The following is a 16,441-nucleotide window of genomic DNA, read 5'->3' on the forward strand; positions in this document are numbered from 1 at the left end:
AATAAAGAACTGCCCAGGCCGCCCAGATGCCGTTACCGATGACACCTACGTAGCGTAGGCAACAGTATCCACAAGCCTGAACCCCTGGGGAAGAAAAGAAAGCAAATTCTGCAGTTGGATTCAACGGGTGGCTGTGACAACGCCCATAGGCCGACTGGGGCCTTTTGGCTAGTCGAGCCGAGTGCATGCAGGTATGAGTCCGAATCACACGTTGACGAGTGATGGAAAATGTAAGGAAGTGATGAGCACGGCTACCGGTGAAGTTTTAGGAATCCTAGATGGCGTTTGCTCCCTGGCGTGGTAGTGTGCACGCACCTTATGTCACTTGGTAGCTGATACACAAACACCGCCGCTAACTCCATTCGGCCATAGAGCCAACCGCGCCGCATTGCTGATCCTGCCCAGCGATGACTGGCGACTCCTTTATTTCGGCAACGTACCGCCCCGTTTAATCTTACGTCTCGGTGGCGTACGCCACTGGAGCCGAAAAGAGATTAGGAGAATATGAGCCGGACTGCGTCTGTGGCGTCGCCTTAACCGACTTTCCGACACTTGAGGCTCCGATGCAGGGGTCGTATCTTCCGATCCTTGGTGTAGACCGGCCCGAGAGATAGTTCGTACATCTGTCAAAGTGTGGCGTTGCTTTGATCGGGTAGAAAGAATGGATTGAGAACATCTGCTTGCTTCTATCATGCCATCTACTGTCCATTTTCCAGCGAATAAGCAATTTCACAAGCTCCTGACCCCTATAAAACCCACAATGACACACAGGAAATAGGCGCGAAAGGCCTAATCGAACCCAAAAGCCTGGCGAGTCAACATGCTGACTTCTCCGGCTCCAGGAGACTGATCTCGCGTTGCCTTGTCCAAAATCAACAACAAAATGCAGGCCATAAGAAAGAATGCCACAAGGAAGAGTTTGCGGACTGACCATACAATACATAACCATATCAGACTTGACCAAGAGAGTAAGAGAGCTTTCCATGTATGACCGGGTCCCGTGGAGACAGTGGGGGCTCCCGTAGGCTCAGCCGCTTGGTTTGCGTGTTCGATCTCTTGGGAAGGGCGCCCCCGTATCTTTACGCATGCACGCTGAAGTATCCAGCAAGATACCAGCGTTTTGATGCTGTGAGGAATTTTTTAGCTAGCTCTCAGACCCACTGTCACGATACTGACTTGTTGCGATTTTGATCATCTTCATACAAGAGGTAATCGGGACGAGCATAGTCCTGGTTCAGTTCGTCGATGTCGTTGGCGCGTGGCTTAAAGCCACTATCGTGGTTCCATAACGTGGGACCGTACTTCTTCATGAGTGGCTCAACGTTCGTATCGAGAAAGGTAGGTTGCGAACGTATTGCCTCACATAGTTTCTCCACGGAGAGGTACGTGTCAGAGATTTGATCCACTATCTCTTTAGTCGCTTTGTTGAGGTCGCCAGCTGTGCCCTCGTATCTGGGCCGTCCTCGTTTGGTTCCGCCTTTGTCGCCTACAGAGGGCTGTCGAAGTCCCAAAGGCTCGGTGTAATGGTGAACTCTGGCTGTTTTGGAAGTAGCTTCGAGTAGCTTTTCCAATGTTTCGGGTGGTTTGGGGGTCGCCATGTAAGGACCCGCACCGAGAGACAGCATTTGGAGCCAAAGCAGGTGGCGAGTAACGAGACTGGAAGGATGTCAATCAAGATATCAGATAGTGGACGCGTTGCTTTTGACGCCCGAAAGGGTCACATCTCCCAGTAAAGTACCTACGAATCCGTGAAGATCGCTTACCTGTCGGAGTTGTACGAGTCGGTAGAAATAGCGAGGTGTTGAGTCAGAGATGTTAGACACGAGCTGGATTATGCAACAAGAACTCAGCTTGAGAGAGTGGATGATTTAAGTACGCAGACAAACCTTGAGCCCTCACTGTCCTCCCACAGCAACTCTCAGAACGAACAGCGTGGCTTGAAGACATATGCTATTCCGGGCTTGTCTCAGTGAAGTTGTTGTTCGAGCGAGACCCGGCTCGCTGCTACTGAAACATCCTGGCTTTTCACAAAGCTCATGGCCACGCATTTTGAGTGAGACATGCCAGGTGGGCAGATGGACTTTTGTTGGTGCCAAAAGGTTTGAGCCGAAAGCTGGTTCACTGTCTCGGATGCTTTTCTACGCTAGCTTGGCCTCTTCACAGGCAGGAAAATGTGGTTAGATAGCGATGTCGGGTTTCTCTCGGTGTGTCCAGCAGTGCGATCATGGCTTGTGATTTGCGTTGCTGGCAAGATAAACCAGTCGGTGTGACTGCGACCAGTGGGTCTCATTTGCCGACATCTTTAACGAAGCATCGGCCTAGATTCCAGGATATTGTTTCTTGAGGTCCTGCATATAGGACAGTCTTGCGTTGTGGTGTTTTGTGCAGGTCGGGTGAAGTGGAAGCCGCGAAGAGGGCACCTGCAGCTAGCGCGAACGCGTGACGTCACGCACCATTACATGCCATGGATGATGGAAACTGAAGACAGAGCCTGAAGGCCTTCGCAACGGTATCATTATCAAAATCGTGAACAGTAGTATTGTGAAATAAAGTAGGATAGTGTGGGAAGGTCACAATCATTAGGTTCTAGTCGATCGACTTCCTCCCACTTGCTACCTTTTCGCCAAAAGTGCCCAGCCGTCCTTCAAAACATCACCAAACGCCCGACCATCCTGTCAACGCCCACACAGGGTAGCCAACAAACACAAACTTTTTTTAGGACCGCTTTTGCGCCACTCACCTCATTCAGAGCTGTCCAACTTCTCTATCATCGCTAGCAGCTCATTCTGAATGTCCACCTCTTGCTTGACTTTGACCCTCTTCGACTCTGGTACAGCGCTCGCCGCGGTGGCCTCAGCGTTCCGATTAGAAGTGAAACCTGCATATACTGCAGCCATATCACCGGGAACAGGTCTGGGTCGCTTCCGCATGGCTGCTGCCGGGATGTCGAAGTACGGTGAGCCCTGGATAGCCCGGTCGGTGATGCTCAGTGGCTTGATTCTACCGTCGATAGGACCAGGAACGTAGGGTCTGGGCTTGTGCATAGCCGGCATGGTGCCGCTGAGCGAAATCTGGGTACCAGCCTCAATTCTCTTCGCCTGCGCTTCCTCTGCTGCTCTCTTCACGCGCCAGTCAGGGGTCTGTTGTCCTGATGAAGCTGGGCGACCACAGAACTCATATTCTGTTAATTTGGAGCGACGAAGTGGACCCCTGGCAAATACAGTGGTAGAATTTTCGAGATATGCTGGCCGACCACGATTTGGCCGGCTGGCTTTGATGTTGCCCAAGTTGTCAAAATCGTAGGGCCAGAATGTGCTGAGCTCCTTCGCGGTATATGTTTGGGAGTTGTAGACTGCGTAGCAGGCTTTATCGTCGAGGTATACGTACCTTGGAGGCTCCTGTCTGCCATAGATGACGGGACGTGGTACCTTTGCCATGTACATCTTCCAGGTCGGATGACCGCGGACTGTAGTCTTCGACCGCATAACGAAGGCCTTGTTGGAGTCGCCATTGCCATCGCCATCGCGCCAAAGGATTCGCATTCGTTTGCCGTCGGACACCATTGTATTCTCCCGGCCGGGGGTTGCTGCTGCGATATACCCAGGTTTGACCATTATGTGTCCGCCTGGGTGTTATTTTCCCTTACCTTCCAGAAAATTTGACGTATGCAGGCGGATACAGGGGTTTGCGAGAGCTGGGGATTGTAGGGCTGCTTATTTGATGCCTGGAATCATGAATGGAAAAGAAAGGGGGACTTACCACTGAAATGAACGAATGAATGATGATGATGATGAAGGGAAGCTCGGTTAGAACGAGATGGGGGAGGGAAGAGGAGTCGTGCAATGAGAGAGGAGTATTGTATAGAACATCAAGAGCTCTGCTGCCAGCGAAGGCGGAAGCCAGTAACCACGTGGCAAGTGAGACGTACCTTGAAATCCACCATGATCCACTACCACGAGCTTTAGACAAGAGGAATGATGGGTGTTGATAAGATACCGCGCTTTATAATCAGGGTCTTCAGCAAGACAGCTCGTAGCTATCATACATTCCACACAACAAACTAAATGTTCGATGAACTGCGATCAACGAGACAAGCATGAGCTCGTCTCAAAGGCCTGTGCTGCTCTTTGTGAAGACGCCGCACAACGACTAAAACGGGTGCTTGCAATTGACGTGGAAAACTTGACGAAAAGTTCCACGATGAAAATACATTACTGCTCGACACGAACACTGTACGATGACAAAAGGTATCTTTACGATGACAAAAGGTATCCTTGAAGAGCGTGGTTCTACGGCGACATCGGAATGGCTCAAGTTCACGGCAGGGTAGGAGCTGAGAGGAGTGTTGCGAGTGATTCTGGACGAAAAGGGTGTAATTGCATTCTTGCGGCATCTCATCGATGGTCCGTGACGATGATGATGATGGTGCGGTCGAGTCGGACCTTCCTGGCGGATTGATGTCAACGATGTTGGCTCGGGCCAATCAAAGACGCCAAGAAAACGGTAGGTCATCCAGATCGAACTTCACGACCGCCACCACTCGCATCGCCAGACCCAACGCTCGCTGGACCCCCGAGCATCAATTGCGCGAGACAACCCATACACAGCAATCACGATGCTCGCACGACACGCACCTGCCTCATCGGCGCTCAGCGCGGCCGCCCACCGAACGCTGCCCGCGGTTTCGGCAGCTACTCGCCTTTCGGCCGCTGCCCCCCAGAACCGCACACAGAAGAGGACGCTCGCGACGGTCCAGGATGCGCCACCAAAGAGGACCTACGGCGGCTTGAAGGACCAGGACAGGATCTTCCAGAACTTGTACGGACACCACGGTGCGGATCTGAAGAGCGCGCAGAAGTACGGTGATTGGCACAAGACGAAGGAGATCCTTCTCAAGGGTCACGAATGGGTGTGTAAAGGCAGATGTACAGGGCAAACGAATCAAGGCTGACGGGTATAGATCATCTCTGAGATCAAGGCTTCTGGTCTCCGTGGCCGAGGTGGTGCTGGTTTCCCCTCTGGTCTGAAATGGGTAGGCAACGTCAAGATCTGTTACCGCGACCTCTGTTAACGGTTGCAGTCATTCATGAACTTCAAAGATTGGGACAAGGACAGCAAGCCCCGCTACCTCGTCGTCAACGCCGATGAGGGTGAGCCCGGAACCTGCAAGGACCGCGAGATTATGCGCAAGGACCCCCACAAGCTCATCGAGGGCTGCCTCGTCGCTGGCCGTGCCATGAACGCTACCGCCGCCTATATCTACATCCGAGGAGAATTCTACCACGAAGCCACCGTACTCCAGCGCGCCATCCAGGAGGCATACCAAGCCGGCCTTATCGGCAAGAACGCCTGCGGTTCCGGATACGACTTTGATGTCTACATCCACCGAGGAATGGGCGCCTACGTCTGTGGTGAGGAGACCTCCCTTATCGAGTCGCTAGAGGGCAAGCCCGGAAAGCCTCGCTTGAAGCCTCCGTTCCCCGCTGCTGTCGGTCTTTTCGGATGCCCTTCCACTGTCGCCAACGTCGAGACTATCGCTGTCGCACCCACAATCTGCCGACGAGGAGGCAGCTGGTTCGCCGGCTTCGGTCGTGAGCGCAACCAGGGTACCAAGCTATTCGCCATCTCCGGTCACGTCAACCACCCTTGCACAGTAGAGGAGGAGATGTCCATCCCTCTCCGCGAGCTCATCGACAAGCACTGCGGTGGTGTCCGTGGTGGCTGGGACAACCTGAAGGCCATCATTCCTGGTGGTTCTTCGACCCCCGTTCTGCCCAAGCACATCTGCGACGACCAACTGATGGACTTTGACGCGCTCAAGGACTCGCAGTCTGGTTTCGGTACCGCCGCTGTCATCGTCATGGATCAGTCCACAGATATCGTCCGCGCCATCACCCGTCTTGCCAAGTTCTACCACCACGAGTCCTGCGGGCAGTGCACACCATGCCGTGAGGGATCAAAGTGGACTCACCAGATCATGGACCGCTTCTCCAAGGGCCAGGGTCGTGAGCGTGAGATCGACATGCTCCAGGAGTTGACCAAGCAGGTCGAGGGTCACACCATCTGCGCGTTGGGCGAGGCCTTCGCATGGCCGCTGCAGGGTCTGATCAGGCATTTCCGGCCAGAGCTTGAGGCCAGGATGCAAGACTACGGATTGAAGAACGGTGGTCAGGCACTGGCAGGTGGATGGGCACATGATTCCGCCAAGAAGGGCCTTCTCGTCTCGCCCGGCCAGTAGAGGAAGAGCTGGGAGATTTGTACTATGCATTTTCCGTGTGTTTGAATTTTGATTTCGGCGTGCAATTACTTTGAAGAGCTGAGCTGTAAATAGTTTCTCGGCGCAAATAAAGCAAGATTGAAATTGACTCGCATGACATCCTTTCTCGCAGTCATGACAGCAACGCCGGAAACGCCTTGCAGACTAAAGTAACGGTATTTCCCTCGCCCTCGCTCTCAGGTCCCCATGCAGATCTGGATAAACTCCTCCCTCGAAATCGCGTTATCGTTGTCCATGTCGAACTCCTCAATCATAGCCACCAATTCATCATGCGACAGCGCCTCACCTAGTTCCCTCGCAACACGCGTAAGATCCTGCAGGGTAATCGTCCCCTTCCCACCCTCATCAAACAGTTCAAAGGCCCTAAGAATCTCATCTCTCGGATCACGACTCAAAATCCTCTGCGCCATGAGCGTCTGGAAAGCCTGAAAGCTCAGCAACTGTCTTCCCGGCGCCGCATACTGCTGCTGTTGCTGTTGTCTCGAACTCTGCTTCCCGCCCTGTTGACCTCCCTGCGTCCCATACTGTTGCAGAATGCCCAGAATCTCCTGCTTTGGCAAATCAAACCCGAGTGCTTTCATCGCAACTTTGAGCTCGTGGTAGTCGATGTAGCCGTCCTTGTCGAGGTCGAAGAGGTTAAAGGCTTCGCCAATTTCTTCTCGTTGTTCTTCTGTGAGTTCCGCGAGAGACGCGGCGCCGGATGCTTCCATGCGTTGGGCGGTTTCGCGCGCGGCGCGCTCGCGTTCTAGGCGCTCGGATTCGAGGCGTTGGGCGTTTTTGGGGTTGGGCGGGAAGGCCGGTGTGCTGCTGAAGGTGGGTTGCGGTTGGGTGGGTTGTTGGGGTGGTGCGGTGCGGTTCAGGCCGTAGCGCGGGCCGGGGCCGAGGGGGTTGGAGGATGTCGCCATGGATTACTTTGTGGTGGTGGTGATTGAGGATGGGTGTTGTGGGATTGGTGGGGTGCGCGAGGTGGTGGTGGACTTGCGCGCGCGGTTTTATAGGTGAGATATAGGCCCAAGGGAAAGTGGGAGGGTTCACGAAGGCTGCTAAGGTATCCCGTTAAGTTGCGACAACCGTTCTCGCTATTTGGAGATCCTCGATGTGGACGAAGATGCGCAGTTGTTTGGGACGCGAAGCGCGTTGGGCGTGCGAGCTTAGCTGCAGCTCTAGCGCGATTTGGCCTGCAGTGGGGAATTGAGTTCCAAGGTCGTGTAGGGCTGACAGAGTCCCCGGCATACCATTATGATATATATTCTGTTACAATATCAAATTTAGTGCCTGTTCATTGATTCTCCATCCCAAAGCAATCCCAGTATCTTCCTCCGTTTGATCTGTTTCCATCACGGAGGACCCCCCGATTACTGCCACGAATCTCCATGCAGCTGATCGAACCACCGAGGCAGTTAGAGCGCATGCAATATGCATTGCATGTAAGCTACCCAAATTCGACTTCCTATCGGACCTTCAATCTTCACATGATCTGAAAGACGCCTGCCTTATCGAGCAACCCTGCACTTGGAATGACGCAGTAAAGCGGCTGAGAGGAGGGCGTGAAATAAGGGAGCGTAACGTCTCACCAGGCGCAAAAACAAGTCCTTTGTCTGGCACACCTTCGTCCCGACCAGAATCACAGTCATCCATCTCTGGCTAGACCGGTCTCTTCCTTGCAATGTGAGTCCGGTTGCGCGAGGATCTGTTGCCAAGGCTGTCTTCAGTCACCAGGCAGCCGTAGGTAGCAACAGGTATCCATCAGGCATCTTTTCGCACAAGTCGCGCCCAGAAAGCGTGTCGTATTATTCGTCAATCGCTGTCTCGCTTTGTCATGCGCGCAGCGGCTGCAAGCGCATCGAAGAGTCTTTTGCTGGCAATCGTGTTTAGGAGAGGCACACGTGACGCCCGGTGACGGGGTTAGCGCAATTTTGACGTGCCTTCCTCCTAAGTGCAACCTCACCTTTGCTTGTCCCTCCAAACTCTCGCGCCCGTCGCTCTTTCCCTTCCATGACGGCCATTTCACTACTTAATCAGTGCCGCGCCTGATCTTCTTACTAATTCCACTCTTTACTCTTTTGCTCCTCGCAGCAAACCCCCACCGCGCCTTGTTCTCGTCCGCCCATTCCTTGGCGCGTTTTCCGCGAAGCTCTCATCAACACCTGCCTCTCTAAGAGCTGCAGCACCGCGATTCTATCAACCACCCCACAACCTCACGACTCTGCAGCGCATTGCTAGCCAACTAGACACCAGCACACGCGCAACCCGTCGGACACGCTCAAAATGTCCTTCGGCGGTGGTTTCGGGGGCTTTGGCTCCAACAACAACAACCAGCAGTCCACTGGCTTCGGTGGATTTGGCTCAACCAACAACAACACATCGACTGGTATGTACAGACTCTTGCTTGAATTCTTGGATCCCTTTACGCGCGACCGCTTCGATGCGCCCTGCGACATCGCCACGGCCTCCTCGACGAACCGTGTCTAACTTGCCCTCCGCCTCAGGCTTCGGCTCAAACGCGAACACCGGGACGAGCATATTCGGCGGCGGCGCAAACAACACGGGCAGTACAATGTTCGGTGGCGGCAACAACGCCAGCTCGAGCTCGCCTTTCGGCGGCTCAGGTACGTGGACCGGTTGCGCTTCACTATCGCGTCGCTATTTGGATCACTCCGCATTTTGCGAGGTCGCTATTTGAAGTGCTACAGGGTCGCCAACAACGCTACGTGTTCCGGTGCTCCATCGCGATAGCCTCGACCTTCACGCGGATCCATTTTTCACGACCCGGACCAAAGACTAACTTTCCCTACAGGAGGCTTCGGCGCTAATACGGCACCCAAAACCACTTTCGGTTCGCAACCCTTCGGCAGCTCGACAACAGGTGGTGGTCTCTTTGGCGGTGGAGGTGCTTCAGGTGGCAGCGCGTTCGGCGGCGGCGGCTTCGGAGCTTCGAACAACAACACTACCTCAGCTTTCGGCGCCAGCAACACAAACACTGGAGGTGGTCTTTTTGGCCAGGCCAAGCCGGCGACGGGCTTCGGCGCTTCAACAACAACTAGCGGAGGTCTATTCGGAGGCGGCAACACCAGCAGCGGCTTCGGATCTACCAACGCGAACACCACAACGGGCGGTTTTGGTTCCAGCACTACTGGCGGTTTTGGAGCAGGCAACGCCCCACCCCCAAACAATGGTACCGCCAGTACTCCGTTCCAAGCATTCCAGGAGAAGGATGGCACAGGCAACGCGCAGTCGCAGTACCAGACCATCACCTTCCAGCAACCGTACACCAACTACTCCCTCGAGGAGCTACGCGTAGCCGACTATAACCAGGGCAGGCGGTATGGCAACCAAAATGGCCAAGCTGGAGCGTTCGGACAGAGCACTGGTTTCGGTGGTTTTGGTAGCAACAACAACACCACCGCTTCTACCGGCGGTTTCGGTGCAGCGGCCAACACTGGCGGCAGCTTGTTCGGCGGCGGCAACACCAACACCGGTACCACATCAGCATTCGGTCAGAGCACCGGTTCTGCGTTCGGAGCAAACAACAACACTGCGAGCGGCGGTCTTTTCGGTCAGAACAAGCCTGCCACTGGTGGACTATTCGGCTCAAACAACAACACCACAACTGGAACCACTGGTGGCCTCTTCGGAGGTGGCGCTCCTGCGACAAACAACACTACAGGTGGGTTTGGTTCTGGAGGCGGCGGTTTCGGTGCATCCACAAACACTGGTGGTGGTCTGTTTGGTCAGAATAAGCCTGCGACTGGCGGCGGTCTTTTCGGAGGCGGTGCCGCGACCAACACCACCTCAACACCTTTCGGAGGTGGTGCCACGAACACTGGTGGCGCGTTTGGGCAATCGAACACCACCGGCGGTGGTCTCTTTGGCCAATCCAACAACCAGGCCTCGTCTACCCCCGCGTTCGGAGCCAACAACACCGCCACAAACACCGGCGGAGGGCTCTTCGGCAACAGCACGGGTGGAGGCTTTGGACAGAACAACCAGGCTCCTGCTCAGAACAACACCTCTGGAGGTCTCTTCGGCGGTGGCGGTGGTGGCTTCGGTCAAAACAACAACAACCAGCAAAAGCCCGGTGGCCTCTTCGGCGGTGCAAGCACTGGTAACACGGGCGGCGGCGGCCTCTTTGGTCAAGCCAACCAGAGTCAGCCAGCTTCTGGCGGCTTGTTCGGCGGTGCTGCTGCTAACAACAACACCAACAACACTGGAGGTGGTTTGTTCGGACAGAAGCCTGCTACTGGCGGCAGTTCTCTATTCGGCGGCAACAATGCTAACACTGGATCATCTGGTGGAGGCTTGTTCGGCGGTCTTGGGAATAATAACAACACCCAGCAGAACACAGGAGGTGGTCTCTTTGGTGGTGGTCAGAACAACAACCAACAAAAGCCTGGCGGCTTATTTGGCGGCTCTACATCGAACCAGAACACTGGAGGCGGTCTCTTTGGCGGCGGAATGGGACAGCAGAACAACCAACAACAGGGTCTCGGTGGCTCACTCTTCTCGAACCAAAATCAGCAACAGGAGCAGCCGAGCCTCAGCAACAGCTTGTTTGGTGCTTCGGGAAGCTCTCTGTTGAACACGTCGATGAACACCAACCCTTATGGCAACGACGCCCTCTTCGCTGGCCTTGCTACTCCAACACAGAGCCCTGGCCCAATCGCCACCCCCTTGTCGAGCAGTCAGAAGAACAAAAAGAACGCCATACTCCCTCAGCACAAGCTCAACCCGGCTGCTTCGACACGTCTTCTTACACCGCAAAACAAGAGGGGCGGTTATGGATTCTCATACTCCACGTACGGCACTCCAGTTGGTGGTGCGAGCCAGAACGGTAGCCAACTCGGCGGCAGCCTGTTTGCGAGCGGCAGTTTGTCTCGATCCCTGGGTAAGAGCCTTTCCACGAGCAACCTCCGAAACAGCTTCACACCCGAGACGAATAGCATACTAGCACCAGGTGCCTTCTCCAACACGGGACGCAACTTCGGTAACGGCAGTCTCAAGCGACTCAACATCAACCGTTCAATCGCCAACCGGGCCCCACTCTTTGATGAGCCTTCACAGAAGCGCGTCAGCTTTGCTGGTGGTGAGAGCCCGAATGGTGGTGCTAACGGAGAGACTGCGCTGGTCGTCAGGCAAGATGAGGAAGATGCTTCTCCCCGGTCCAACAAGGACACCAACGGTGAACCTTCCCGCCCAGCAATGCAGCAAGTCAATGGAACGGAACTCGCCCGCGTTTCAGAGGAGCACGTACTTACCCCCAAGTCCTCTGCATCCATCGACGTTCAACCGGGCCAGGACCCCAAGCCAGGCGAGTACTGGTCAAGCCCCTCGCTGGATCAGCTGAGGAGGATGAGCAAGCAGGACCTCAAGAGCGTACCCGACTTCATTGTCGGTCGTCACAACATTGGTCAGATCAAGTTCAACCACGGCAAGCCTGTCGATCTGTCTGAAGTCGATCTTGACAGACTGTTCGGTGACATTGTACAGCTCAATGCTCGTAACGCCACCGTGTACGGAGAGAGCTGCACCTGCCTGCCAAAGCCACCGCTAGGAAGCGCCCTGAACCAGCCTTCTGAGATTGTCCTTGGTAACTCTTGGCCTCGTAACAGGGCTGGCAAGAAGGATGTCAAGCATCTTGAGCGTCTCAAGCGAGTGGCTGGCACTACTTTCATCAAGTACAACCAGTCCACTGGCGAATGGACCTTCTCTGTTCCCCACTTTTCGTCTTACGGTCTAGACTACGACGACTACAGTGAAGACGAAGGCGAGGACGAAGATGCGTCAAGCGATCTCAGCGACGTCCCTGACACTCCCGCTGAGCAGCAGCACCGCTCGAGCCAGATGACCAGTACGCCCCAAGACGACTCCTTCATGAGCCCACAGTCGCAGTCTAGCCCTGACGACACATTTGACTTCAAGAAGGGAATGCGCAGCAGCCGTACTAGCGTGCCTGGTGGCTTCGGCGATGAGACGGCGTATGTGGATGACGAAGATATGGAGGACACCCATGGCGAGTCTTTTTTAGGGCAGCGCTCCGTGGGTTCGCTTGATGGGCAGCACGATGCTGACTACTCTGAAGAGAGCGAATCGGAATTGGCACGCGACCAGAGCATGGCGGACTCTGTGTCAGGACCAGTTCGAACCACGGAGCAAGACACCGCTAAGGAAGACCCATTCAAGAGCACTTTGAAGCCAAAGTCGATCTTGAAGCCCAGCCAGCTCATGAAGCCCGGGGCAGGCACACCTACAAAGGCGCAACCGGTATTTGATGACGATTGGGCAAACCAACTCCAGCGCACCATCAGCCCAAAGAAGCAGGATCGATTTGCTCTCCGCGAAAGCCAGGGCAACGTACTACGAGAACACGAAGCGCAGCCTACGAAACTATCGCAGTCTTTTGGTGCGCGACAGATGACTACTGCCATGGATTTAATGGATTCTCTCTTCGGTGAGACCGAGAAGCAACAGCTTCCCAAGCGTGGTGGACATGGTATTGAGGTTTGCACTCCCCTTCCTATTGGCGTTTGTATTCATGGGGCGTAATCTGTGGCGGGTTTCCTACGTGGTTCTCCTTCATAGATTGACGCTAGGACCTTACGTCCGCCCGTGTATGTAGTCACAAATTGATATGGGGCAAGATTGCTGAAACTCTTGTCTCTAGTTACCCTATTCCAAGCGACCCAAAACCGCCTCCGATCTCGACGAACTTGCCGATGCCGACAAAGAGTTCCACGGTTGCAGCAAACCCCACTTCAGCGAAACCAACGTCCTGATCTACGGCAACAAGGGTCCCTCGCACCTCGAAGGTGGTGTCTTCGAAACCGCTCAAGACCCACTCGTCGATGCTACAAAGGATATGCGCTTTGTCAAGATGCCTACCTTTACTGATGTAAGTTTTGGTCTATGACTATGGCTATGACGTTGTTACTGATCATTGTAGTGTGCATCGGAAACTCTGTCGCTTCAGAAACAGTACACAAAGATCTCCAGAACCCAAGGCGTACCTTCAGCAAGGCTTGTGACTGATCCTGCTCCAGTCGAGTTCTCCAGCATGGCAAAGGCCGTCGCGCTCGACACGCCGGCTGGTGTTCATGAACAACAAGCCTGGCAGCTACTTTCGCTTCTGTTCGACGATGCCGACAATATTCCAGCCGACGTGCCAGAGGAGAACGTCAACACCTACCGGAAGGAGAAGTTGTCTGATTTCTGGAAGCTGCTCGTCTGGGAAGATGCGCAGAAGCATGCCCAGCAGGCTGCTTCGCCTGAAGAGCGCGCGATCGCCCACCTCAGTTGCAACAACGTTGCCGAAGCTTGCCATACATTGCTGGACGGGCTCGACCTCCGGTTAGCCACGATGGTCGCGCAGATTGGTGGTGATGAAACGATGCGCCAGAGCATGGTAGCTCAGATCGAAGAGTGGCGGCGTCTGGACATGCTCTCCGAGATGGAGGACGCCCACCGTGCCCTCTACGAACTCCTAGCCGGCAACTGCAGCAAGTCCGAGGGCAAAGCGGGATCTGGCAAAGAAAACCGTGCTTCTACCTTTAACGTCTCGAGTCGGTTTGCCCTTGACTGGCGACGGGCCTTTGGTCTTCGTCTGTGGTACGGTACGATGATTGACGAGCCTATCGAGATGGCTGTCGCGCAGTTTGCGGACGCCGTTAGAGACGGTAACGAAGACGTCAAACCAGTTCCCTGGTTCATTCAAGACAATGCCGACATGGGCTGGAAAGATCCGGATGCTGAGCACCGAGAGGATCTGCTCTGGGGCATCCTCAAGCTCTATGCGGCAGAGAAGATGAGTCTTCCTGCAAATGTCGAGGACGTTCTCGCTCCCGAAAATGTGTCCGGCAACCCCTTCAACGCCCGTCTTTCATTCCAGCTCTTCCAGCTCTTCAAGTCTAGGCAAGAAGATGATGCTGAGGCTGATGAGCGCAAGGTCGCTATGCCTACCGCTCGCGGTCAAGACGAGGAAGATGACGATTTCCGCCGGTCACTGCAGTCATGGTCCGCACCTGGCGCTGCAGAAGATGTGCAGGCAGCCAATCCACTTGTCGAGTTGGGTGATAAGATCACTCTCACATACGCGGCTTCGCTACATACACCAGAGCACTGGACCACTGCGATCTGGGTATACACACATCTGTCTTCTCCAGCGACGCGGGAGCACTACATCCGCTCGCTCGTCAACCAGTTCTCAAGCTCCTATACCTTGGAGGAAGGCGATGCCACTTACAAGTACCTCACAATCGATCTCCAGGTACCTGCAACATGGCTTCACGCTGCCGCAGCACTACAAGCGAAGTCAGGTGGCGATGCCTTACGCGAGGCGACCCATCTCATCAAGGCCGACGAGCTTGAAGAGGCACACGAAGTGCTTTGTCGAAAGGTTGGCCCTGAAGCTATCGTCTCTCGCGACTACGATGCCCTTCGTGAGCTCATGGGCGGCTTTGTGTCCACGTCGCCACCTGATCGCCCCAAGGAAGCGCTACAAGGCTGGGCCCAAGGCGGTCAGATCTACTTTGACTACATTGAGTTGATCGACCTGACCGGCCAACGCTCAAACTACCGCGTCGACGAGGAGTTAGACAACCGTGTCAAAGAGCTGCTCACCAAGCTACAGCGCGCTTTGGAGATTGCCGGACGCGACAGGCTGAGTACATGCGGTCTGGAGGAGCGTGTGGCGCTCATGGAGATTGCTGGTACCGTTGCCAACCTTATTTCAAAGACTCAGGTATGTCATACCCTTCTCCCTTTTCATGAGGCGTTTGAACTAACAATCGTACAGCAATCCAACCGCAACGCCATCCTAAAGCTTCCTCTCACCGAGGACCTATGGCTCAAGCACTCCATCGATCTCAGCACGAGCTACTACCGCAACGTCATGGTCACTAGTCGGTAGATCCGGTATGAACATGAACTCCTATCAGGTGGATACGGTTCGTACGACAGCGAGCGATCAGACTTGCGTGATCTGCTCGAGCAGGAATGGGTGACTGGGATACTGAACCCAGACCTCATGGCGTATTGAGGTTGGAGTGATAACTGAACCGACTTTTCGCGAATGAAGCATGCATGTTGGGGTATTGATTAGACTGGGGAGGAAAAGCGACTTCACTTCAATCATGTGTATAATAGGTTTTGAGTGTGGAAAATGAGTTTAATGCATTGGTTATGTTATCTTATGGTGTGCTTGCTTTAGTAATGATGCTGACTTTTCGTGGTACTAGTCAAAGTGCACCGATCGAACACATGGATTTGGACCTTGAGCTTTTGTTGTAGCGTGACTCAAGTTCAAAGACATGAAAGCTGCCTCCGGACTTTTCGAAACAAAGGTGTTCAAAGATGAGAAGGGTGTGATGGACGAAACATGGAGGTGGCAGAATACGACGACTCGTATATCTTCGCGCTTAGTGAATATGAATTCAGATAGGATGGTGGTACTGATGTAGGCGGCAAGTACATATACAGGCCGTCCTAGCTAGCTCGTGCAAGTATAAAATTGCACCCACGACCCCAAGCTTCTTTCCTCACTTCCCATCATTCCCACCTCACATCTCAGAACCGTGAGTGGTTCTTCCCATGTCTTGCGCTCTTCTGACTCTCTAAATCCGGCGTCAAAGAATTCATGTGAAGCAAGGCTTGACCTCGTCATCATATCCAAAAGCGCAAGAAGTACGGTTCATGGGAATGGAAGTGTTCCCTCGAAACTAAAATATGGCTGTGGCCATGCTGATGAGAGACGTGCACTCTTGAGCCGTAACGTGTATCGTAGCTCGAACACATCACTGGACATCTTCTGGACATGAGGCAAAACTTCAATGCTGTCGTATTCAAAAAAAATAAAAAATGAAGTGATTGCGTTAGTAACCGTATCTCTGGTGCTTTCAAAAAGTGAACAACTACAATTTCACGCAAACTTGATCTGTACCGCGACACCAGAACGCTGTTCAGATAATTGCGGTGTTAGGGGTATAAGGGCGCTCCCTCAACCGGTCCGTCTTCTTGCATCTCATTTCTTCGACACAATATGTCCTTTTTCAAAATCTCGGGTATCTTCTAGAAATCCAAGGACGAACACAACATGCAAAACTCGTTTGGACTGCGATACCAGAACGACGTTCAGATCAAGTCGATGTTGGGATATAAAAGCGCGCCCTCACA

The 16,441-nt window shown here is 54.0% G+C and overlaps 5 protein-coding genes across 5 annotated transcripts; 2 read left to right on the plus strand and 3 right to left on the minus strand.

The window, feature by feature from the left end:
• Nucleotides 1-1,163: 1,163 nt before the first annotated feature.
• On the minus strand, nt 1,164-1,598 carry J4E88_003860 (uncharacterized protein; the record flags this gene model as incomplete). Its single annotated transcript, XM_049397508.1, has 1 exon — nt 1,164-1,598. One exon carries the CDS (start codon nt 1,596-1,598, stop codon nt 1,164-1,166), a length of 435 nt encoding a protein of 144 aa, XP_049256896.1.
• Nucleotides 1,599-2,741: 1,143 nt separating this feature from the next.
• Nucleotides 2,742-3,563, minus strand: J4E88_003861 (uncharacterized protein; the record flags this gene model as incomplete). The annotated part of the gene is made up of 1 exon (XM_049397509.1): nt 2,742-3,563. The coding sequence occupies one exon, from the start codon at nt 3,561-3,563 to the stop codon at nt 2,742-2,744; it is 822 nt and encodes a 273-aa protein (XP_049256897.1).
• Nucleotides 3,564-4,615: 1,052 nt separating this feature from the next.
• Nucleotides 4,616-6,238, plus strand: NUO51 (NADH-ubiquinone oxidoreductase 51 kDa subunit, mitochondrial precursor; the record flags this gene model as incomplete). The annotated part of the gene is made up of 3 exons (XM_049397510.1): nt 4,616-4,909; nt 4,961-5,032; nt 5,081-6,238. The coding sequence occupies 3 exons, from the start codon at nt 4,616-4,618 to the stop codon at nt 6,236-6,238; spliced, it is 1,524 nt and encodes a 507-aa protein (XP_049256898.1).
• A 215-nt stretch (nt 6,239-6,453) lies between these two features.
• J4E88_003863 (uncharacterized protein) lies at nt 6,454-7,182 on the minus strand (the record flags this gene model as incomplete). Its single annotated transcript, XM_049397511.1, has 1 exon — nt 6,454-7,182. One exon carries the CDS (start codon nt 7,180-7,182, stop codon nt 6,454-6,456), a length of 729 nt encoding a protein of 242 aa, XP_049256899.1.
• A 1,520-nt stretch (nt 7,183-8,702) lies between these two features.
• On the plus strand, nt 8,703-15,308 carry J4E88_003864 (uncharacterized protein; the record flags this gene model as incomplete). Its single annotated transcript, XM_049397512.1, has 6 exons — nt 8,703-8,886; nt 9,075-12,775; nt 12,939-13,166; nt 13,218-15,011; nt 15,066-15,171; nt 15,208-15,308. The coding sequence occupies 6 exons, from the start codon at nt 8,703-8,705 to the stop codon at nt 15,306-15,308; spliced, it is 6,114 nt and encodes a 2,037-aa protein (XP_049256900.1).
• Nucleotides 15,309-16,441: the final 1,133 nt, after the last annotated feature.

Source organism: Alternaria novae-zelandiae, assembly GCF_023758075.1.
Source record: "Alternaria novae-zelandiae strain BMP 2774 chromosome Unknown scaffold_6, whole genome shotgun sequence".
NCBI classification, from domain to species: domain Eukaryota; kingdom Fungi; phylum Ascomycota; class Dothideomycetes; order Pleosporales; family Pleosporaceae; genus Alternaria; species Alternaria novae-zelandiae.